This window comes from Electrona antarctica (assembly GCF_951216825.1).
Source record: "Electrona antarctica genome assembly, contig: scaffold_168, whole genome shotgun sequence".
In the NCBI taxonomy this organism is placed as follows: domain Eukaryota; kingdom Metazoa; phylum Chordata; class Actinopteri; order Myctophiformes; family Myctophidae; genus Electrona; species Electrona antarctica.
In genome coordinates this window covers 203556-228068 of record NW_027637616.1, presented here as the reverse complement: position 1 = coordinate 228068, position 24513 = coordinate 203556, and the positions used below count along the sequence as shown (strand labels likewise).

General features: G+C 44.9%; 1 protein-coding gene across 6 annotated transcripts; it reads right to left on the bottom strand.

Annotated features, from left to right (window-relative positions):
• Positions 1-551: 551 nt before the first annotated feature.
• LOC306918764 (BTB/POZ domain-containing protein 2-like) lies at positions 552-23496 on the bottom strand. 6 transcript variants are annotated; one of them, XR_013789394.1, is made up of 11 exons: positions 23049-23496; positions 21321-21517; positions 20883-21002; positions 15825-15981; positions 14022-14127; positions 11702-11899; positions 9442-9634; positions 8088-8175; positions 6766-6912; positions 1036-4585; positions 552-867 (listed from the first exon to the last, which is right to left on the bottom strand). XR_013789394.1 is itself a non-coding variant. In XM_079531628.1 (10 exons), exons 1-10 carry the CDS (start codon positions 23457-23459, stop codon positions 4424-4426), a joined length of 1779 nt encoding a protein of 592 aa, XP_079387754.1. In that variant the 5' UTR covers positions 23460-23496; the 3' UTR covers positions 552-4423. The 6 variants fall into 6 exon arrangements, 1 of the variants encoding a protein (XP_079387754.1); XR_013789395.1 differs by having other exon boundaries at positions 1063-4585; XR_013789396.1 differs by having other exon boundaries at positions 552-1035; positions 1090-4585.
• Positions 23497-24513: the final 1017 nt, after the last annotated feature.

The window sequence follows — 24513 nt, the reverse complement described above, 5'->3', positions numbered from 1 at the left end:
CATGAACAAACATTATTCATGAATGACTGAGACCTTTTGTAAAGTAATCACTTCTGGAAAATGACAGAAGACATGTGACACATTATTGTCTGCTGTGTTGCTTTTCGATGTGTACACTGTGTAATTTGTATAGAGGTATGGTATCTAAAGAGCACAAAGTACCTTTCTGAATGTACCAAGTATCGCGAGACTTCCCACCGTTTCCTGTCTGTCAGCCAAATATTGCGATAGAAACGATACCTGCTAGAAAACAACCTGTGATAATTATGTCTTCTTTTTTATTCCTGAACCGATTATATGACAAAGGTCTCAATTGTTCATAAAGTTAGTTATGAGCTGGTCCAGCCGGCTCCATTCACTGCCATGTATTCATTGCACTTCCAGTGTGAGTTTTGGCTCCCATGAAAGTGTCCATGAAAGTGTCATGGCGCAGCCCAGTCACGTGACCACTTCTCTTCCTTCTCAAAGGGAGGAACAAGGATATATGGACACTCAGACAGGAGACCTGCTAGTAGTACTATGAATTAGAATCATAATAAGCAACACGTGAACGTAGATCACCATTTAATCCATATTCATTTATTCAAACTACATCAATAATAATAATGTTAATAATGAACACCAGTAGAATATACAACCCCATATTTAACTTAATCATAATGCAAACGTCTCATTTATTCTCTCTCCCTTCTTTCCTTCCTTCCGCCCGTCGGTCACACAGGTGTGATAAATGATTCTGGGACAGGAGGTTAGTTGGTGTGTTGAGTCTATTAGTATTAGCTAGAAATGACCGTGTGAGCCGTCTGCAAGACCCGGGGAGCACAGAGGTGCCCTGGGCACCTTGTCTGGGCACCGCCATGCGGGCACCTTGCCTGGGCACCGCCCATGCGGGCACCTTGCCTGGGCACCGCCCATGCGAGCACCTTGCCTGGGCACCGCCCATGCGGGCACCTTGCCTGGGCACCGCCCATGCGGGCACCTTGCCTGGGCAACGCCCATGCGGGCACCTTGCCTGGGCACCGCCCATGCGGGCACCTTGTCTGGGTACCGCCATGCGGGCACCTTGTCTGGGCAACACCATGCGGGCACCTTGTCTGGGCACCGCCATGCGGGCACCTTGTCTGGGCACCGCCATGCGGGCACCTTGTCTGGGCAAAACACCATGCGGGCACCTTGTCTGGGCACCGCCATGCAGGCACCTTGTCTGGGCACCGCCATGCGGGCACCTTGTCTGGGCAACACCATGCGGGCACCTTGTCTGGGCACCGCCATGCGGGCACCTTGTCTGGGCACCGCCATGCGGGCACCTTGTCTGGGCACTGCCTCGCACCGGGCACCTACGTTTTCATGTCAAGGACCCCCAAAATGACACTAATTAGCCCCGCGAGGACCCCATTTGAAAAGATATGCCCAGGGACGCCTCCATAAGAGAAGATGTTTACGGCTCTAGCAGTGATTCTCAACCCGTTTAATATCCAGGACCCCCCCCCCCCCCCCAGTTTGACATGAATTAGTCTATGGACCCCCAGGTCTCGTTGAAAATGAACTATAGGCGCATTAAAATCGCTTCACGTTTCAAAAGGTTTCATGTCTCTTTGAAGTGGTCAACATTCATCAAGGGCGTCTAGTCTGTGAGCTCTAACTTTTCCTGTCATTCCCGGGCTGCCAGTTGGACAAACAAAAAAAAAACAAGCAAAAACAAACAAGAAAAACTGATTCCTCTTTTTCCGTTTCTGATTTCTCTGCAACATTTCATTAAGCCTTTGAATTCTGTGGAGCTGATCTAGAATCAGTGAACTGCTGGTCTGTGCTAAAAAAGAAAAGAAAAAGAGGGAAGTTATGTTTTGATTTAACCCATTCAGGACGGGATCCCCTTTTGGTGTTTAACCCATTTTGGGCGGGAACCCCTTTTGGCGTTAGCATTATGTTATGCTTTAGCTATTGAAAAATAGCAGATCTACAAGCTCATAGCGCATCGAAGAACGACTGACATAGAAACGTAGCTTTTTCAGAAAACTGTCAGGATGTAGAAGACATTTATAGAATCTGATCTCAGGTCAAAATGGGTTAAAGCATTATGTTATACTTTAGCTGTTGAAAAATAGCTGACCTACAAGCCTGAGCTTGCAGATCTGCTATATTTTTGAAAAATCGTCAAAATGTGGCGCAAAACTTTGAATATATATTCTTTCAGAGCGAACGTTTTTAACTCAAATCTTTGCTTCTGGGGGGCGGGGGGGTGGTCCCTGGAAAAACATTTTCAGATAGGAGTCCGCGGCCAAATTCAGATAATTCTGGGGCTCCTTGACATTAAAAGGTTGAGCTCCACTGACAGAAACACAGGGTTTTTTCCAGAAAACTTTTAGGATTTAGAAGACTTTTTTTGTTTTTTTAGAATAAGCCTCAGTCAAAAATGGGTTAAAAAAAAAGGGGTGTTGAGATTTTAAAAAGCAACCTGTACAGTAAGACAACAGCTTCTCTGCTCAGCACTAAAGACAATCCATTTCAAGCTTGTTTTTTTTCTTTTTTTCTATTGTCTTTTTGCGACAACAACAGTCTGTCTTGAGAGGCGTCTCTCTTTCGGCGAGTCGGTCGTCGAGGTCTCTTTAACCCCCATATATGTGACACATTCTGACTGAGGGACTGCCATTGGATTTTTTATTTTTTTGAAATTTCGTTTCATGTCATGTGAAAGCAGGGAATCATAGCTTCAAATTGACATATTGGTTGTTCAGTTTGACCCACCCGTCTTGGAGATATGGCTTATAGAGTAATGTCTTGCAGAGAAACAGCGAGTTGAGAAAACAGGCTTGAAAGGTTCACTTCTGTGGACTCTAACATTACACGTAGCTACATGTTTAAGCATTTATTTCATGTTTACATGTCGATTTCATCTCCGACACTTATTTCAGACATCCTCTAGTATGTGAAGAGTCTGCCTGTGCTATTAACTCGTTTTGGATAAAATATAAATAAATACAGTTTTTCTCCTCTGGTGAAAACACGCGCGGGGTGCGATGCATCGTTGCGATTGTGAGTTTGTAGGTCGGCTAATCTTTGTTCACGCCCCCCAAGAATAGGGCATGGCGGTGGCGGCCATTTTGTGGCGCCCACAGATAGAAAACCCATTCATTTTTCCCCCATATAGAGATTTCAGAAAATATTTATATGAATTATTTTAAGTCGGGAATCAAGCAATCCATAAAACATTTGGTTCTGTGTAAAAACATTTGTGAAAACCCACAAAAAAAGTGTATTTATATTGTGTGTGTGTATATACAGCTCCATCTCACCGAATTAGAATATTTTGTAAAAGTTAATTTTCTTCTGTAATATAATTCAAAGAGTGAAACTTATATATACATGCATACATATATTCTCAATTAATTGTACATAAAGTGAAGTATTTAAAACCTTTTTTTGTTCTTGATGATTATGGCGTACAGCTCATGAAAATCAAAAAAACCTATCTCAATGAATTATAATATTTTACGAAACCACTAAAAAAAATATTTTTGGGGTCAAGAAATGTCCACCATCTGAAAAAGTATATTAATGTATGCAGTTAATACTTGGTCTGGGCTACTTTTGAACAAATCATTTCATCAATGGGGCGTGGCATGGAGGTGATCAGCCTGTTGAGGTGTTATGGAAGCCCAGGTTTTCTTTAGTTTGTAAATTAATTTGTATTGTTCAGTCTCATAACTTCCTCTTAACAATACAACCTAGATTCTCTGTGGGGTTCAGGTCAGGCCAGTTGGCTGGTCAGTTAAGCACAGTAATACCATGGTCAGTACACCAGTTACTTGTAGTATTAACACTGTAATACCATGGTCAGTACACCAGTTACTAGTAGTTTTGGCTCTGTGGGCAGGTGCCAAATCGCGCTGGAAAGGAAAATTAGCAACGACCTTACTTTGCCACTCACTTCACGCATGTGCATACCCTCTATGGGGGGAATAAATTAATGGGTTTTCTAATCTGTGGCACAACAAAATGGCCACCACCACTGTGCCCTACAGCAGTGAGGCTAGTATTTCAAGTTAACTGGGCCAACAACAGTCATGTAGTCGTTTGTGTTTTATGGAAAGAGCGATGGGGGATGTTCGTTTTGATGAGATTTCGCTCCCCCTCCAAACCGAGGCTTGGTTCCACACAGCCAGACAGACGGACAGACAGAGAGGGACCAGGCTACGTGTAGAGGCTTGGTTCCACACAGCCAGACAGACGGACAGACAGAGAGGGACCAGGCTACGTGTAGAGGCTTGGTTCCACACAGCCGGACAGACAGAGAGGGACCAGGCTACGTGTAGAGGCTTGGTTCCACACAGCCGGACAGACAGAGAGGGACCAGGCTACGTGTAGAGGCTTGGTTCCACACAGCCAGACGGGCAGCCAGACAGACGGACAGAGACGGACCAGGCTACGTGTAGAAGATGACCTCGGGGATCTGTCCGTCCTCCACAGACGTTCCGTTGTTGTTTCCCGCGGCGTAGCAGAAGGTGAAGCAGGTCTTGGCGCCGGTCGACGACGACTCGTGGGTCACCTTCCTCATGCCCTTCGTCCCGTAGTGAGAGTCCGGGCCCTGGAGGAGGAAGACGATCGATCAGTCAATTCATCGTTTTATTTCGGTCTAAAGCCATGTACAGAGTTCATTTCATTTCATTTCATATTTATTTATTTAATTTCAGTTATGGTTTTACATGATCATATTCATTTTTACTTTGTACTTTTTTTTTTTTTTTTTTACATATTCCATACCAGAAAAGAAAAGGAGCAGGAAGAAGATAAATCTTATTTATACCTGCCCCTATCATTAAAAAAAACATCTAATTGATGCTGCCACCAACCATACATGATTACATAAAAAAAGAAAGAAAGAGTTAGTCGCAAAACAAACATTGCAAAAACCTGGACTGAAAAGGCCGAAGCCCTAGGCCTTTTTTACAATAAAATATACTTGAAACAAACATTTACAACACGATAGAAAAGACAAAAACAAACACAATTTGGACGTCTCACATACTAGAAAAAATATTTCATGGCTTATGTTTATCTAGTTATTATGTTTAACCATTTGCTTTAATTCATAGGCGCAGAATAGAAGTGCACATTTTGAGGTCGTTATCACAACTATTCTATATGTTTCTAATGCCATTTCTCTATCAGTATCAAACCCTCAGCTCAATTGGAACAATTTCCGAATGCAGCTGGGAAGCCATTTCTGCATTGCTTTGAAGGCAAAAAGGTTTTCTGAGCTACTATATCACGACATTTTAACCCTATCCCAGATTACCACGTGATAACGCGTCAAGTGATTAATTAGGTGTCTAACTATGACGTGATTTCGCGTCGTTCTCGTTTTTTACTAATATGTTTAGATTAATTCGGTCCACAGCTCTGTAGTAGAGTATTGAGCATACAGTACATTTCAACTACATTACCCAGAAAGCCCGTGGCATTGGAAGCTGATACAACAACCCAGTGGTGTCAAACTGGTTTACTATAAAAAAAACATGTCAAAAAAATGAATGTAAAACGTGGGCACTCTGGTTTTTTTTATTTTTTTAAGTGGTGTGTGGGCAGGGCCCAGGGAGAGGTCTAATGTGGCCCTCAAGATGATTTTCAAAAATGAAATAACGCTGTTACTCCCCCTCCCCCACCTGCCCCGCTAATGGCCCTGCTGTAGAAGGCTTTGTCTCTGCCCAGGTGCGGAATGTTGTCACTGATGGGCTCGTTAACAGTCTATTCAACTACTAGTTGAGTTGTTGTGGATTACTCGCCTCACACTCTGATACAGCAGGACATGGAGAGGCTAACCATAGTTGTTTCATTTCCCTTACCAAGTGAGGAATATAGTCTACTTACACACGATAGTCAAAGCAAAGAGATGCAAAGTGTCAGATTTCATGATGGCTACATGTCAATTTGCCATTTTGGATATTTTTGTTAAAATAATGATTGCATTTTTGCAACTATTTTCGAGTGGTTTATTGGGTCTTTTTTCCACATCTCATACCAAACGTCTTGTAGCCTACAACTGTAATACAAATAAAGTAAATTTATGTCAATAAACAGTCTAGAAAACAAAGCCAAGTGACAACTGTGTAAGTCAACGCACGTGAGCTGCAACTGGCCGCTGCCAGTTGCAGCTCACGTGCGTATTTATATAATATCTGTATGACGTTTCATTGACGTATGAGCTTGCATGATAATCGCATTCATGTACATCATATTGTACATTGTTTAGCGTGTCACCGTGTGTATATCATGACGATGATGTCAGATACTGTGTATGCCTTGATCCCGCCTCTAGCTGCTGCTGATTGGCCAGGCCGTTTTGTGGCCGGGCATCAAGTCTGCCTGAGAGTTCCCAGATGGGAGCAGGAGGGGGGAACCCAGTGTACTCTCTGCTGCCCCATCTGGCGGAGTCAGGTTAGAGTTTTAGCTGTATTGGTCAGATTGGTCATGATTGACCATGCTATTTATAGATGGCAAAGTGGTACATTTTTTTTAATTGAACTAGACAACTCACCCTTTAAAATGAGATATTGCATGGGTATGTACGCCCAGCAGAAAAAAAGTTATTTGGAAAATAAAACTTCAAACGGGCATAACCTTTGTTGTTGTCCTAGAAACACTACCCAGTGTAAATGCAGGCTCTTTTAAATGTGTAACTATCTCTAATTGAGCTAGGTACCCTCAAGTACCCCCGGGGGTCCCCGGACCCCACTTTGGGAACCCATGGTAGTTGACGTAGTTTACCTTTAGCGTAGCGCATGCAGTGTAGTTGACGTTGGGGAGGATCTCCACCGGCTCTTTGAACATGACTCTGAAGGTGTTGGCCGAGCCGTCGCAGCTGAAGCCGGTGTCGTTCTGGCCCAGAACCGTGTTGCTGTCCGTGTGGATGATCTGCATGGAGGAGGAAAGCAGTCACACCCAGGGAGGGCCACAGTTTTAGCTCCCGATTCTGATCATTTTCCCCCCCGATCCGATAATTATATTTTTATAGCATAACGCAACACTTATGCCATATCACAATAGTACAATATCCAAAATCACAGACGATATCCAGTATAATATCATGATATGGATATAATATTGATACTAGGGATGGGAAGGTTCCCAGTTTGATCCCTGTGGGTTCCCCCAGAGTTAGTGTCAAAGTAGCCTCGGAAACCCAGACGTTTTTATTTCCTGCAGGGAGAAAAATTAAGTCTGGGTCCGAGTCCACTTCAATGCAGCATAGAGTAGCGCAAACATCACTCTCTCTGCTGATTTCTGATCGTCTGCACCTTTGTTAAATTGACACACACACACACGCACACATGTACACACACACACACACACTCCTCTCTCTCTCTCTCTGTCGCTCTAATTAAGTAGTCTCATGTCTAGCAGCTGCGCATAGTTTCTCCCGGCGGATCCTGCCGGGAGAAACTATGCCATAAAAAGCATAGGTGAGTTCCAGGCTAGTGTCAAAGTGTCCTTGAGCAAGACTCTGAACCATTGTTTCCTCTGCCATCGGTGTGTGAATGTGTGTGTGAATGTGTGTGTGAATGTGTGTGTGAATGTGTGTGTGAATGTGTGGGTGAATGTGTGTGTGAATGTGTGGGTGAATGTGTGGGTGAATGTGTGTGTGAATGTGTGGGTGAATGTGTGTGTGAATGTGTGGGTGAATGTGTGTGTGAATGTGTGGGTGAATGTGTGTGAATGTGTGTGTGAATGTGTGTGTGAATGTGTGGGTGAATGTGTGGGTGAATGTGTGGGTGAATGTGTGTGTGAATGTGTGTGAATGTGTGTGTGAATGTGTGTGAGTGAATGTGTGTGTGAATGTGTGTGTGAATGTGTGTGTGAATGTGTGTGTGTGAATGTGTGTGTGAATGTGTGTGTGAATGTGTGGGTGAATGTAATGCACAATCTCTGTAAAGGTGTATGAATGTAAAGTAAAGTAATGCACCATTTACCCTTCATCACGTTTGCCCTCTATAATTGGTATGAGGCCCAAAGCTCCAGCATACTATGCAGTAGAACAATACCGAATGAGTATATACCGTTATGTGTGATCCGATTCAGATGCCGGTTACCTGGATGTTGACCTGGTAGTCTGTGGGTCCGTGGATGGACCCGTAGAGGCCGAAACCCACCACGAAGATCCTCCTGTTCACCGTGAACCTGAGGAGCGGAGGAGACGGTGATGAGCACAACACTCTGGTTCTGGTGCAACTTAACGTATCGGCCATAACAGCAATTCATTATATCGGATATCGATATCGGCCAAAATGTCTCATCGGCACTTCCCTACCTCAAATGAATGGCAGCGTGTCAGATATACTGTATCTTGTGTAAAAACAGTTAACCCATTTAACACATTGAGAGCCCACGCAATACTGCCCAAAATCACTTTCACCTAGAAAATCCATTCACATTTTTTATAATTCAGCTGACTGTGGAGACACATGCTGGAACTTTTTACTTTGAAATGTTTTATAGTTTCTGAGTTATTTAATTTAAACGCCAAATGCATTCTCAATGGCGAAAACACAAACTTTGGCACCACGTGTTAAAAAAAAAAAAAAAAAAAAGTGTTTTGATTTTTCTGATTTTTTTTAATAAAAAAAAAGAAAATCTTTTTTTTTTTTTTGAAAGACGTCCACAGACGTCTTGGGCTATGCACGTGCGGTAATACCCAGGACGTCCACAGACGTCTTGGGCACAAAATGTGTTAGGCCTGAGGACGCAATCTGTGTCGCCTTAGCTTTTGACCACTATTTGAAACTTCACCTGCTGACAAATAGCAGATCTACAAGCTCGTAGCGCGGCAGATTATCTGCAATTTTTTTGAAACATCGTGGAAATGTGGCGCAAATCTTTGAACGTATCTTTTTTTAACGTTTTTAAATCAAATATTTGCTTCTGGGAGGAGGTCCCTGGGACAACATATTTGCAGGTGGGGGTCGGCGGCCAAATACATTTTGGGTCATTGACATGAAACAGTTTGAAGAACCACTGAAATAGAATCATAGATTCTTTCAGAAAACATTTTGTAGAATCTGGTCTCAGGTCTTGACCCATTTAGACCTGAGGACAATTCTACAAATTCCTTCTAAATCCTGACAGGTTTCTGGAAAACCCTATGTTTCTATGTCAGTCGTTCTGAAACATTTTCATGTGAAGAAACGACTACTAATTAAAAGGACGGTGAACTTCGTCCAGGGCGATCGGGTTGTTAAAAATGTTCGCTCTGTGAAAGAATATATATAAAGATTTGCGCCTCGTCATTTTGACGATTTTTCAAAAATAGCAGATCTACAAGCTCGTAGCGCGGCACTCGCTACGAGCTTGTAGATCTGCTATTTTTCAACAGCTAAAGCATAACATAATGCTTTAAAACACCCCAAAAAGGGGCCCCTTCCTGTCCAGGACGGGTCCGTTCCTCACCGGATGCGGTCGCTGGTCCCGCTGTAGCCCCAGCGGCTTTCCACCTGGCCGAAGCGCGTGATGCTGCACTCCTTCCCGCGGAGGCAGCAGCGAGGCCGGTCGATGAAGTCCACGCGGGGCTTAGGGTTGACGGTGAAGTGGAGGAACAGGCTGACCACCTCCCTGTCCGACAGGATGTTGGACTGTGCCGGGCCTGGAGAACACACAACACACCCCATTATACCACCTCCCTGTCCGACTGGGCCGGGCCTGGAGAACACACAACACACCCCATTATTCCACCTCCCTGTCTGACTGGGCCGGGCCTGGAGAACACACAACACACAGTTATACCACCTCCCTGTCTGACTGGGCCGGGCCTGGAGAACACACAACACACCCCATTATACCACCTCCCTGTCCGACTGGGCCGGGCCTGGAGAACACACAACACACAGTTATACCACCTCCCTGTCTGACTGGGCCGGGCCTGGAGAACACACAACACACAGTTATACCACCTCCCTGTCTGACTGGGCCGGGCCTGGAGAACACACAACACACAGTTATACCACCTCCCTGTCTGACTGGGCCGGGCCTGGAGAACACACAGTTATACCACCTCCCTGTTAGGGATGCCAGAAAGTGACCATCAGCCAAATGGAATATTCGACAGCTCTGCCGATTAATAATCGATTAATTGCAGATCAGCTCTTTCTTAGCACGCTGATGCAACAGGTCGTACGGCGAAACATAAGACAGGCTTCCCTTTTGTTTTGAGCCGAGGCGACGTACACAGTGAACACCTCGATGCAAAATGAACAGTGTCCACTATACCCGACTGTACGATAAGGGACAGTAGGTCGGGACACGGTATTGATATTAACCCATTCTGGGCGGGAACCCCTTTTGGTGTTAGCATTATGTTATGCTTTAGCTATTGAAAAATAGCAGATCTACAAGCTCATAGCACGCCACTGAGTGGCACGCCACGAGCTTGTAGGTCTGCTATTTTTGAAAAATCGAAGAACGACTGACATAGAAACATAGCTTTTTCAGAAAACTGTCAGGATGTAGAAGACATTTTTTAGAATCTGATCTCAGGTCAAAATGGGTTAAAGCTTCATGTTGTGCAGCAGCAGTCCCACTCGCGGCTTAGCTCTGGTCCATAGCCCTAATGCTAGGGTAGAATTAGCATTAGGGCTATGGACCAGAGCTACTCGCCACTATGCCCGTGTCCATTCTCCAGGCGCTGGAACAAGCCACTCGGGACCGACCGACCCTCCACTACGTCGGAACTGTCTAAAACCTGTACCCGTAAAAAAAAGTCTGTGCCTGTGAGACAGTGCGAGACGACGGCAACAACACGAGCAACCTGCTCCAGCACCCCGGAAAACAAACAGAAGCACAGCGGCGAATGGGAGGAGTGCAAAGCAAAGCACGTGTGCAAGCATCCTTTTTCACAACTTTTACACCGGGGACTAGTTTGCTCCACATCTGAAACGGAGAAGCCGAACCATTTCCAGACAGACATTGTCTTGCCTTTTTTAGCAACTAAATCCTCGTTCCTTTACATAAATACCCTAGTTAACACCTGGAGGGCCCGGGCCTATTTAATCCATTAATAAAATGTGCCCATCGTTTATAGCGCACGGACCACTTTTACCGACGGACCGGATGTTGTTGTGCATGTCTGTGTAGCAGCTAACAATAGCCACAACACTCTAGAGTCGATCGACAACAACGGGAGGTAAGAATAAATCTATCGCGACTAGCGACTGGACCGTGGAGCGCCGTCTAACACAGGATATTGTTTCATAATTAGACGGGATGATTTAGATTGCGAGTTATGAATGTTTTAAGATTTTCGTTGTCGTCAGCTAAACAGGCAGGGAACAGTTTTCATAGCACTAATTTGACTTCTCGGGCAAATGACCGTGCACTTGAACTTGACGGTGATCTCCGTCCTGCGCCTCCAAGGTGTTATAGGGAAAAAACGATTTTTGATTTTCTTTTTTTGACATCGTCCAAATCCAAAAATCGTGATTTCGATTAAACACAAACACACCCTTAGCAGAAAATCAGTTAACATTAATTTCATGTACTTTCCAGGAAAGCGGGCATGAGCTTCGGGGCAAGTAGAACTTGACCTGTACCTGCCCGACGGGCGAGTGCCTCCGAGACACTAGAGTCAAGCCCTGGAGAGGGGCGAGGTTTTTACATTATCAGCCCTTATATTACATTATGAGCAGCAGTTAGGACATCATGACCTGCTACATACCTGCAGCGAACTCCTCGATGGTCATGAGCGGGAAGCGGATGAGCGTCAGCGCCTTGCCCAGGACCCTCCTCTTGTTCTCGGGGGTGGGCTGCAGCTGCTGCCGGTGGGTCTCGGCGTCCGACCAGCGCACCGCCGCCACGAACAGACGCACCTCGCGCACGCCCAGGGTGTCACGCTCCAACACGGCCACCAGGGTGTCTGGGAGAGGAGAGACGAGGAGGGGAGATGGTTTGATTGATTGATTGAAATATGTATTAACAGTTTGCAGAATTACAGTACATTTCAAGTATAACTCAATACAAGGACTGTTAACTGTGAGTGGACGACCCAATAAAGCATTAGACTTGTTTACAAGAGGGTCCACCTTGTTCAATTCATCAAAGTTGGATACAGTGGGATCACATGTGATGATGACCTGCTCTCTGATAGTTTATTTATTGAATTTTCTTCTACATTTTTATCCCACGACTTTGGAACGCATTTTTACACCCAGTGTATTATTATCTAATGTAATCCTGGGCGCTACACTTCCTCTGCCTAATGTAAGTCGCTCTGGATTAAGAGCGTCTGCTAAATGCCTAAATTGTAAATTGTAAATTGGGGGAGGGCAGTGGACTGACCTCATGCTTCCTTCTATGCATGAGGAGTCCAAGCTGCTTCTTTTCACCTGACAGGGGGGGGGGGGGGGGGGGGGGTTTCCCCCGGCCGGACGTGGCGCGTGGAAGGAACACGTTATTCCATGTGAGGGTAGCTACCTTAACCCATTTTGGGCGGGAACCCCTTTTGGTGTTAGCATTATGTTATGCTTTAGCTATTGAAAAATATCAGATCTACAAGCTCATAGCGCGCCACCGAGTGGCGCGCTACGAGCTTGTAGGTCTGCTATTTTTGAAAAATCGAAGAACCACTGACATAGAAACATAGCTTTTTCAGAAAACTGTCAGGATGTAGAAGACATTTATAGAATCTGATCTCAGGTCAAAATGGGCTAGGGGACACGGGGAGAACAGAACAGTACATGTAGAACACACTCCACACAGAAAGGCCCTTTTGCCAACCCCGCCTCGGGTATGGGCACTGGTGACGCGGAGGAGAGGCCATGCCCCCAGCGCCCACAGCGTCCCCTGCGGGAATCGAACCCAGGACCGTCTAGCTGTGAGGCGACAGCACTACCGATGTCCCACCGTGACCCCTAGTTTGTATAGTTTCAATGTACATATGTACCCAGAGTTGACTGAGGCTGCCATCCTGCAACCTCCAGCTTTTCACCAGAAGAGAAAACAATGAATTTATTTACTTTTTATCCAAAATGAGTCAATAGCCACAGGCAGACTCTTCACATACTAGAGCATGAAATCAACATGTAAATATGAAATAAATGCTTAAACATGTAGCTATAGGTGTAATGTTAGAGACCACAGAAGACATGTAAATATGAAATAAATGCTTAAACATGTAGCTAGGTGTAATGTTAGAGACCACAGAAGACATGTAAATATGAAATAAATGCTTAAACATGTAGCTAGGTGTAATGTTAGAGACCACAGAAGACATGTAAATATGAAATAAATGCTTAAACATGTAGCTAGGTGTAATGTTAGAGACCACAGAAGTGAACATTTCAAGCCTGTTTTCTCAACTCGCTGTTTCTCTGCCAGACATTACTCTATAAGCCATATCTCCAAAACTGGTGGGTCAAACTGAACAACCAATATGTCAATTTGAAGCTATGATTCACTGCTTTCACATGACATGAAGAAACACGAATAAAAAATCCAATGGCAGTCCCTCAGTCAAATCTGGTCACATATTATGCATATCTTGATCCCACTACCAGAATCAGAATAGGGTCGACGAGCTTCCACACTTCCACATAGTAGTACTCTGCCTTGGGTCCCGCCCTCAATGTCTTCACATTATTGTACAGTTAAGGTGGGTGTACACCGGCCGCGTTTTTCAGAAAACATTACATTACAGTCATTTAGCAGACGCTTTTATCCAAAGCGACTTACAATAAGTGTATTCAACATAGGTAGGGAACAAAAACTACTAATCACCAGAAGTCTTTAGTGCATTTTCTGCAAAAACAAGCAACCAAGAGTATACCTAGCGCTAAGGTAAAAGTGCAATATATCAGCTACCTATTTCCTTAAACAGATGAGACAAAATAGCTAAATAAAAAAAAAAACCGATGGAGAAACGCCGCTTAAGAATTGGTTTACATCCTAGACTACTGAGGCACTAATAATAATAATACTAATACTAATACTAATAATACTAATAATAATAATACTAATATTACTAATACTAATAATAATACCCAGGTCTATGTCAGTGAAGCCCTCGGCAGCCAGGGCGTCTCCAGTGTTCTTGTCGATGTTCTCCAGACACAGGCTGGCCAGCTGGGGCTCGTCAAACAGCCGAGCCTAAAGACACATGAGGTACAACATTTAGCTCCATAGTTCTAAAGACACATGAGATACAACATTTAGCTCCATAGTTCTAAAGACACATGAGATACAACATTTAGCTCCATAGTTCTAAAGACACAGAAGATACAACATTTAGCTCCATAGTTCTAAAGACACATGAGGTACAACATTTAGCTCCATAGTTCTAAAGACACAGAAGATACAACATTTAGCTCCATAGTTCTAAAGACACAGAAGATACAACATTTAGCTCCATAGTTCTAAAGACACATGAGATACAACATTTAGCTCCATAGTTCTAAAGACACAGAAGATACAACATTTAGCTCCATAGTTCTAAAGACACATGAGATAAAACATTTAGCTCCATAGTTCTAAAGACACATGAGATACAACATTTAGCTCCATAGTTCTAAAGACACATGAGATACAACATTTAGCTCCATAGTTCTAAAGACACATGAGATACAACATTTAGCTCCATAGTTCTAAAGACACATGAGATACAACATTTAGCTCCATAGTTCTAAAGACACATAAAAGAAAACATTTAGCGCTATAGTTCTAAAGCTTAATAATTTGATCTATTTGTTTCCGCGGTGTGAAGGGGAGGGCTCAACAGCTGACGGTCATGTTATTTTTGCGTCAGCTGAACTGAAAATAATCAGAGTTATTTTGAGATCGGATCGATACCGATACGGCATAATTACGTCGATATCGGCCGATAAAAAAATCGGCTGATTATATAGTGCATCTTTAATTGAGACCTGAGGGACGATTCTACACATGTCTCCTAAATAAAATGTCTGTTCGGGGTGTTAACAGCCCTACCTGCGACCTGCGTCAGCAGCATGAAGGCGTTGTCATGGTAACAGCCCTACCTGCGTCAGCAGCATGAAGGCGTTGTCATGGTAACAGCCCTACCTGCGTCAGCAACATGAAGGCGTTGTCATGGTAACAGCCCTACCTGCGTCAGCAACATGAAGGTGTTGTCATGGTAACAGCCCTACCTGCGTCAGCAGCATGAAGGCGTTGTCATGGTAACAGCCCTACCTGCATCAGCAACATGAAGGCGTTGTCATGGTAACAGCCCTACCTGCATCAGCAACATGAAGGTGTTGTCATGGTAACAGCCCTACCTGCATCAGCAACATGAAGGTGTTGTCATGGTAACAGCCCTACCTGCGTCAGCAACATGAAGGCGTTGTCATGGTAACAGCCCTACCTGCGTCAGCAGCATGAAGGCGTTGTCATGGTAACAGGTGTTGTCATGGTAACATGTGTTGTCATGGTAACAGCCCTACCTGTGTCAGCAACATGAAGGCGTTGTCATGGTAACAGCCCTACCTGCATCAGCAACATGAAGGCGTTGTCATGGTAACAGCCCTACCTGTGTCAGCAACATGAAGGCGTTGTCATGGTAACAGCCCTACCTGCGTCAGCAGCATGAAGGCGTTGTCATGGTAACAGCCCTACCTGCGTCAGCAACATGAAGGTGTTGTCATGGTAACAGCCCTACCTGCGTCAGCAACATTAAGGTGTTGTCATGGTAACAGCCCTACCTGCGTCAGCAACATGAAGGCGTTGTCATGGTAACAGCCCTACCTGCGTCAGCAACATGAAGGCGTTGTCATGGTAACAGCCCTACCTGCGTCAGCAACATGAAGGCGTTGTCATGGTAACAGCCCTACCTGCGTCAGCAACATGAAGGCGTTGTCCGCGCGGAGGTTCTTCTTCAGGAACTCCACGCAGTGAGCCTCCAGCGCCGGCACCGCGTACTTCTTGGCCGTGTACAGCGTGGTCATCACCGTCTCTGGGCCGATCTGGACCTCGTCCGAGTACAGGAACCTGCAGGGAGAGACGGGCCACCAGTGATGTAAATAGGTTTGCAATGTAATGAGTCCCAGGGATGGTCTTTTAGAAATGAGTCCCGGGATGCAGGGATGGTCTTTTAGAAATGAGTCCCAGGATGCAGGGATGGTCTTTTAGAAATGAGTCCCAGGATGCAGGGATGGTCTTTTAGAAATGAGTCCCGGGATGCAGGGATGGTCTTTTAGAAATGAGTCCCAGGATGCAGGGATGGTCTTTTAGAAATGAGTCCCAGGATGCAGGGATGGTCTTTTAGAAATGAGTCCCAGGATGCAGGGATGGTCTTTTAGAAAGGAGTCCCGGGATGGTCTTTTAGAAATGAGTCCCAGGATGCAGGGATGGTCTTTTAGAGATGAGTCCCAGGATGCAGGGATGGTCTTTTAGAGATGAGTCCCAGGATGGTCTTTTAGAAATGAGTCCCAGGATGGTCTTTTAGAAATGAGTCCCAGGATGCAGGGATGGTCTTTTAGAAATGAGTCCCAGGATGCAGGGATGGTCTTTTAGAGATGAGTCCCAGGATGGTCTTTTAGAAATGAGTCCCAGGATGCAGGGATGGTCTTTTAGAAATGAGTCCCGGGATGGTCTTTTAGAAATGAGTCCCAGGATGCAGGGATGGTCTTTTAGAAATGAGTCCCAGGATGCAGGGATGGTCTTTTAGAAATGAGTCCCAGGATGCAGGGATGGTCTTTTAGAAATGAGTCCCAGGATGGTCTTTTAGAAATGAGTCCCAGGATGCAGGGATGGTCTTTTAGAAATGAGTCCCAGGATGCAGGGATGGTCTTTTAGAAATGAGTCCCGGGATGCAGGGATGGTCTTTTAGAAATGAGTCCCAGGATGCAGGGATGGTATTTTAGAAATGAGTCCCAGGATGCAGGGATGGTCTTTTTGAAATGAGTCCCGGGATGGTCTTTTAGAAATGAGTCCCAGGATGCAGGGATGGTCTTTTAGAGATGAGTCCCAGGATGCAGGGATGGTCTTTTAGAGATGAGTCCCAGGATGGTCTTTTAGAAATGAGTCCCAGGATGGTCTTTTAGAAATGAGTCCCAGGATGCAGGGATGGTCTTTTAGAAATGAGTCCCAGGATGCAGGGATGGTCTTTTAGAGATGAGTCCCAGGATGGTCTTTTAGAAATGAGTCCCAGGATGCAGGGATGGTCTTTTAGAAATGAGTCCCGGGATGGTCTTTTAGAAATGAGTCCCAGGATGCAGGGATGGTCTTTTAGAAATGAGTCCCAGGATGCAGGGATGGTCTTTTAGAAATGAGTCCCAGGATGCAGGGATGGTCTTTTAGAAATGAGTCCCAGGATGGTCTTTTAGAAATTAGTCCCAGGATGGTCTTTTAGAATTGAGTCCCAGGATGCAGGGATGGTCTTTTAGAATTGAGTCCCAGGATGCAGGGATGGTCTTTTAGAAATGAGTCTCAGGATGCAGGGATGGTCTTTTAGAAATGAGTCCCAGGATGCAGGGATGGTCTTTTAGAAATAAGTCCCAGGATGCAGGGATGGTCTTTTAGAAATGAGTCCCAGGATGCAGGGATGGTCTTTTAGAAATGAGTCCCAGGATGCAGGGATGGTCTTTTAGAAAATGAGTCCCAGGATGCAGGGATGGTCTTTTAGAAATGAGTCCCAGGATGCAGGGATGGTCTTTTAGAAATGAGTCCCAGGATGCAGGGATGGTCTTTTAGAAATGAGTCCCAGGATGCAGGGATGGTCTTTTAGAAATGAGTCCCAGGGACATTTTATGAGACCCACTTCAACCATGTTGAGTCATATTTTTGCCATTTTGACAAAATTGCAGCATTTAACTCCCATTTCACTGTATATGGTTATATTCATGTAGAAAACAGAGGAAGAAATGATTATTATAACTAAAGCTAGCAAAATAAACTAGAATAAGAAACAGTACAGTAGTACAGTAGTGCATCCCGTGGATGCAGAGGTCGTTGTTTTATTGCGTCCCTTAACTATAAACTTTTGGGATGCAAAATGCACCCTATTTTAATCGCTGGGCCACAGAGCATCAACGTAGAGGCGTTGTGAAAACAACACAGCTAACCTAAAGGGCCTTACAAACGTGAAGCGAGGAACGCAGGCGTTGTTCCCTGGATCAGCACAGGTCTCCTCCAGGTCTGTTGAAGAGGGGTGCGACAACGCAAGCGTAACAAAAAAGCTAAACTGAATCCAGGTCTGGTGAGTCGCGAGGGGGGGCGTGTGCACGTAACGAGCACGCACGCAAAAACAAATGCACGTAAATACGCTTGCGTTGTCGCACCGCGACTTCTCCGAGCAAAAACGCAGGTCTCATTGTTTTATCGCTCCCCGTTTGCAAGGCCCTTGCTGCATCTTTTAATTTTTTGTTATTCATGTCCTCACTGTATTGCATTACTGCTCTTGTTTTTTAATGTTTATGCCTTGCTTTTCTTTTCTTTTTTTTCTCCATTGCTCTGTAAAGCACTTTGAGAGCTGCATTTCATGTCATGAAAGGTGCTATACAAATAAAGTTGTATTATTATTATTATCTATATCGGTGGATTTCAACCCTTTTCATTTCAAGGCCCATTATTTATCCAGCATACCATGCAGAATAGAATACGAGACGGCTCGCCCCTTTTCCAACTCGCCCAAAGCGGCGAAGATCGGTCGCCTCAACGGGAAGAGCGGTCGCCCCAACGGGAAGAGCGGTCGCCCCTTCAGTCTTGACATACATACAACATGATGTGTGATGATGTTGCTTTGCCTTATTATTGACTCTGAGTTTTGAAAGTAAAGAAGAGTTGTGTTTAAGCTGTCATGGTCCACTGATTCACAATAGTAGCCGAAAGATTCCACGTAAATTGCACGCTGCCTTCATGATTGGAGTCAATTTAAAAAATCCACCTGTCTCCACGGCTCGGGGCGAGCAGTCATCACTTTTCGAAATTATTTGGCGAGCCGTCTTCACTTTTCGCGGGGGCGAGTTGGAAAAGGGGCGAGACGACCTGGTACCGCAGAAGAATATAGGGATATTTTCAACAGTTGCTCCAATGATTAGCAAACTCATATTCCAAAAGAATAGTGTCTTCCCTGATTTACATATTATTCCACGGTGAAAACAGGTCTGACAGTCACACTTTTAGCATAATACACAAACATAAACAACGCCCATTCTAAAACCTCTGCAAAAAGTGTGTTTTAGCGTTAAACAACATGAGCAAGAAATGTCATCGATGAGTGTAAATAATTGGCAGTGTGCTGTGTCTTGGCAATAGGACACAGATGACGTTTGTTGATCTACAGTCCAGACTAAAATTGGCGTTTGAAAAGTTCCCTTGAGAAGTTTCAAAAGGATCATATTAGATGTACAGTCCAACACTTGCACATGTTTGGATATGTACTAGCCTATGTTCATGTTTGGATATGTACTATAGCCTATGTTCATGTTTGGATATGTACTATAGCCTATGTTCATGTTTGGATATGTACTAGCCTATGTTCATGTTTGGATATGTACTAGCCTATGTTCATGTTTGGATATGTACTGGCCTATGTTCATGTTTGGATATGTACTAGCCTATGATCATGTTTGGATATGTACTAGCCTATGTTCATGTTTGGATATGTACTAGCCTATGTTCAGGCCTATATATTTATTATGTCGGTTCAGATCGTGTACTTGTACTGTATATTTAAGCAATATTACACGAGAGAGTGGTTTAACGTGATTATTGCCACGACAGTGATGCGGTCAGGAACGAGACATAGTCGAGTTCCGCAAACATCACTGAAGTGGCAATAATCACGTTAAACCACACCCTCGAGCAATTATACAACAGTTACCCTTAAAACTAAGAAAATCGCTGAAAAAACATTTCTTGAATAACCGATGTAGTCACTACGACCACAAATGTCCCAAGAAACTAGCTAGCCTATAGTGTGTACCAAAATCTCCTGGAGGGGGTGTCAACATATGTGTCACGTGGTAGCGGCCACCATACTTGTTGGCTTGTCTGGTTTGTTTACATTGAGCGACTATCCAGTGTGCTTGTAAACGTTCTTTTTTTAAACTGACCTAACAATGGTGCAGACTTGCTCAGTAAATAAGTGCCACAGCAGGTCACGTCGAGGGAATGAGCCAGAAAACGGAATTAGATTTTCAGCTTTCCAGCATGGAGACAGCATCAAGGAACCCAGATTGACGAGTTTACAAAAAGACGTAGAATGGCTTGGATCGGCGCACGGGCGCAGAGACAAAACGTTCAACAAAGTATCTAAGCACAGCCGTGTTTGTTCACAACATTTTCCTTGTCCTTGTAATGTATTTGGGCCCGACGTTCTTTCTATCCATCCTGGTGTTTGTTCACTATGTTATCGCCAAGAACGAGCTCGATATTTACAAAAACATACCACCGTCACTCTATTCTGAGTGATGTGGGCTAGAATTTAATGCCCACGAGAGGGCCGTCCCTAGCTTTTCAGATGCCGCCCTCCTCTTGGTGACGTACACGTTTTCACACGCTATAGCCACCGAGTTTGCTGCGCTCTGGGAGAACAGAGCAGCTGAATTCTTTGTTTTGATTAGGTGTGGAGTGGTGCTCGTTTGAACCACGGCTAGAAGGCTGTTTCAACCAATCAGATTGCTTCCTTGAAACGACCTGTTGTATAACGTGTATTTTGCCCTGCTACTAAAAAGTAGGTTGTATGTATACATAGGTACTTTGAGGTGTATTATGGATGTTGTATTTGCTGGTCCAAAATGTAACATTGGCGATGTGGTATTGAAGTGTAATTTTATATGGCCTCTTGGCCAGTTCCCACTTGTAAAAGAGACGCAGTGTCAATGTCTTTTTACTGGTTAAATAAAGGTTAACGTTAACGTTCACGTTCTTCACGGTAGTTCTCTCACTTTAGCAGCGCCAGGAAGGCCGCCGGTTCCACGTCGGGGAGTTCGATCTCCGTGGAGGTGGTCGCCATCCCGCCGTTGAACATGGCGTCGAACACCGCACTGCCCACCGCCAGAACAAACCTGACAATACAGAAAACATACAGGTTGAGACACTGCACTGCCCTTGCCCACCAGACACCTACCTGTGAGCGGGTATCCTCTGAACGCCCATGCCCACCAGACACCCATGCCCACCAAACACCCATGCCCACCAGACCCCCATGCCCACCAGACGCCCATGCCCACCAGACCCCCATGCCCTCCAGACGCCCATGCCCACCAGACCCCCATGCCCACCAGACGCCCATGCCCTTGCCCACCAGACGCCCTTGCCCACCAGACCACCATGCCCACCAGACCCCCATGCCCACCAGACGCCCATGCCCACCAGACACCTACCTGTGCGCGGGTATCCTCTGCACGCCCATGCCCTTGCCCACCAGGAAGTGCACATCGCTGAGCACCTCGTTGTTGAAGAGGAAGGCGAACCTCTCCTTCACCGTGCTCTTGGTGGCCTGCCAGTTGTACACGGGCTCCCTATACACCAGCATCGAGGCCGCTGAGCCCGCCGACAGGGACGAGTGCGTTGCACCCACCTGGAAATTAGTCAAAATAATTAGGGATGTCCCGATACACCTATTTTCGTTCCCGATCCGATCCCACAATTTCTGTGTTAGCCAATACCGATACCGGTGTTGTGATCTCGTGTTGTGTTTATAGCTATCTAGCTACATATCTCGTGTTGTGTATATAGCAGACTCCTCAGTCCTCACTCAAATGTGCACTTGCTGTTTGGGCAACTCCAAAGCAAACTCCACATGCCTCAACATTGTATTTACCTGCCATAGTGTCAACCCCTTCCTTACCCCTGTGTGAGATCGCTGGTTAGACTGGCATAGTGTCAACCCCTTACCCTGTGTGGGATCGGTGGTTAGACTGGCATATTCACCGATATGACCCGGTATGACAAATAAGGGCCGATACCGATACTTTTCCGATACAGATACAGTATCGGGACATCTCTAATAATAATAAGTTTGATGTATAACTAGGGATGGAGCTAATTTTGTATTGATAACGAGCACCATAACGATCAGGCTTGTTGAGTCTTATCGAGCCCACTATCGAGCATTTTCTATTAGTTTGTGTAAAGGAAATTGACCTTTTTTACTTTTGTTTAATTAATATAGAAGAAACATTTCACTGAACCCCTTTTTGGGGTTTTTGCCTTTCAAGACAGGAAAGGCAAAAGGTTTTGGGTTGTTGTTGTTCTATGGCATAGATTAAAATAGGGTGCATGTTGCATCCCAGAACGCATTTTATATTTAAGGGACGCAATAAAACGACGACCTCTGCATCCACGGGATGCACTACTGTACTACTGTACTGTTATTTATTCTAGTTTATTTTGCTAGCTTTAGTTATAGTAATCATTTCTTCTTCTGTTTTCTACATGAATATAACCATATAACATGAATTGGGAGGTAAATGCTGCAAATTGTAAAAATGGCAAAATATGACTCCTAACGTCGTTGAAGTGGGACTCATAAAATGTCCCTGGGAATCATTCTAAAAGACCATCCCTGCATCCTGGGACTGCCTCAGGTCGAAATGGGTTCAAAACCACTGGCATAACAACAGAGGTAACCACACAACTATATTAGACCCTAATATGACATGACTGCATGTTTTGTGTACAATGTCTGAAGCAATTTGTACTAACAGAATATAGAGCTATTTAACACTGTTACTGAACACACTCTATAGCAATGATTACTGTTACAATATAGAGCTATTTAACACCGTTACTGAACATACACTATAGAGCCATTTACCACCGTTACTGAACACACTCTATAGCAATGATTACTGTTACAATATAGAGCTATTTAACACTGTTACTGAACACACACTCTATTATAGCAATGACTGCTTTCACAATATAGAGCTATAAATAGTTATTTATTTATAACAGTATTAAATGTTTAACACTGTTACACAATCATGTCTACAGCAATGATTATCATCAACAATATAGACCCATTTAGCACTTCATTTAACAAAACAAACCCATGTCATGTCATGGTGGTGGAACGGACAAGGATCAATCAGCGGACAGTCCCATACCTGCACGCCGGAATGAGACGCGTTGGACGCGGCCGTAGCGGTCATGTTGCTCGCAGGGCCGCTGGAGCCTCCGCCGGGGAGAGGCGCCACGCCGCTCTGCTCCTGCCGGGCGGAGGAGGAGGCGTTGTGCGCTCCGCCGCCGGGCGAGGAGGAGGAGACGTCCTCCCCGAGAGGCCCCGCCATGGGCTGCGGGTTGTTGGAGCGCCGCGACGCCGAGGAGGAGGAGGCCGAGGAGGAGGAGGAGGCTCCGCCGTTGGAGGCCAGCATGGAGAAGGCTTGGTTGCTCGGCTGGCTGTTGCCCAGCGGGCCCGCCACCGCCGCCGGGGTCGCCGGGGCCGCCGGGGAGCCTCCCGCTCCGCCGCCGGGGAAGTTGAGACACGGAGGCCTGCCGCTGTTGTCTCCGGCAGCCATGTTGAACTGACTGGAGGAGGAGGAGGACGGGGCCGGGTTGCCACGTTCAGACCCAAGGTAAGCATTGCAACCAGGGCTATGAAAACAAGCCTCCCCCGCAAAAAAACAGAGCATCTCGAAATAGCATGATCTACAAGCTCACAGGGCGCAGCGATGATGCGAGTTGTGAGCTTATAGGTCTGATATTTAAAATTAAATAAAATAAAAGAAAAATAGGTCTTGAACATGTGGAATATTTAGAATATTTTTATTTTATATTATATGATTTATAAGTATTATTATTATTTTTGTTTCCGTCCCTGGCACTTTTTAGGTGGGGGTTATTTAGAGACAAATAAGGATTTAAAACCCAAGAAAGCCTGTTTCCATTGGGGTCCATCATTGTTCATACTCAATTCACCGAAACTATCTGTAAGCGTACCTATGCATTGTGGTAACCTCGCGTCACCTGGCTTTCCACCACGGAGTGGGGAAAAAATAATTGGAAAAAAATACATGTATATGGAAGATTTTAACATTTGAACAATACAATAAATAGCTATTTATTGTACCCTAGGGTACAGTCTCTGCTCCCTGTCACAAAACGTTTTTTCCCCTCCAGATGGGGGTTGTTTAGTGACAAATACATATTAAGTTGGGGGTGCATGACTTGGAAATATTTGGGAACCACCGGTTTGAAATAACTACACATTAAAAAACAAAAAGCCGCAAAGACCAAGACCAAAGTCGCTTATAATAAGCGAACATGGCAACACCGAGGAGGCTGGTGATGACGCTAATGATGACGTAGACGACGTAAACAAAACACCACGGTCTCCTTTTGTTTATATTTTTTTGGGGGGAGGTTGGCAGACAACGTCTGGTGCATTACCGCCACCTCGTGGACTGGATTGTTCGTGCATTCCGAGGATAAACGGTTGAAGATAGATTATCATTCATAGATAGATTATCATTCATAGATAGATTATCATTCATAGATAGATAGATAGATAGATAGATAGATAGATAGATAGATAGATAGATAGATAGATAGAGCTGCCAAAGCTGCCAACGT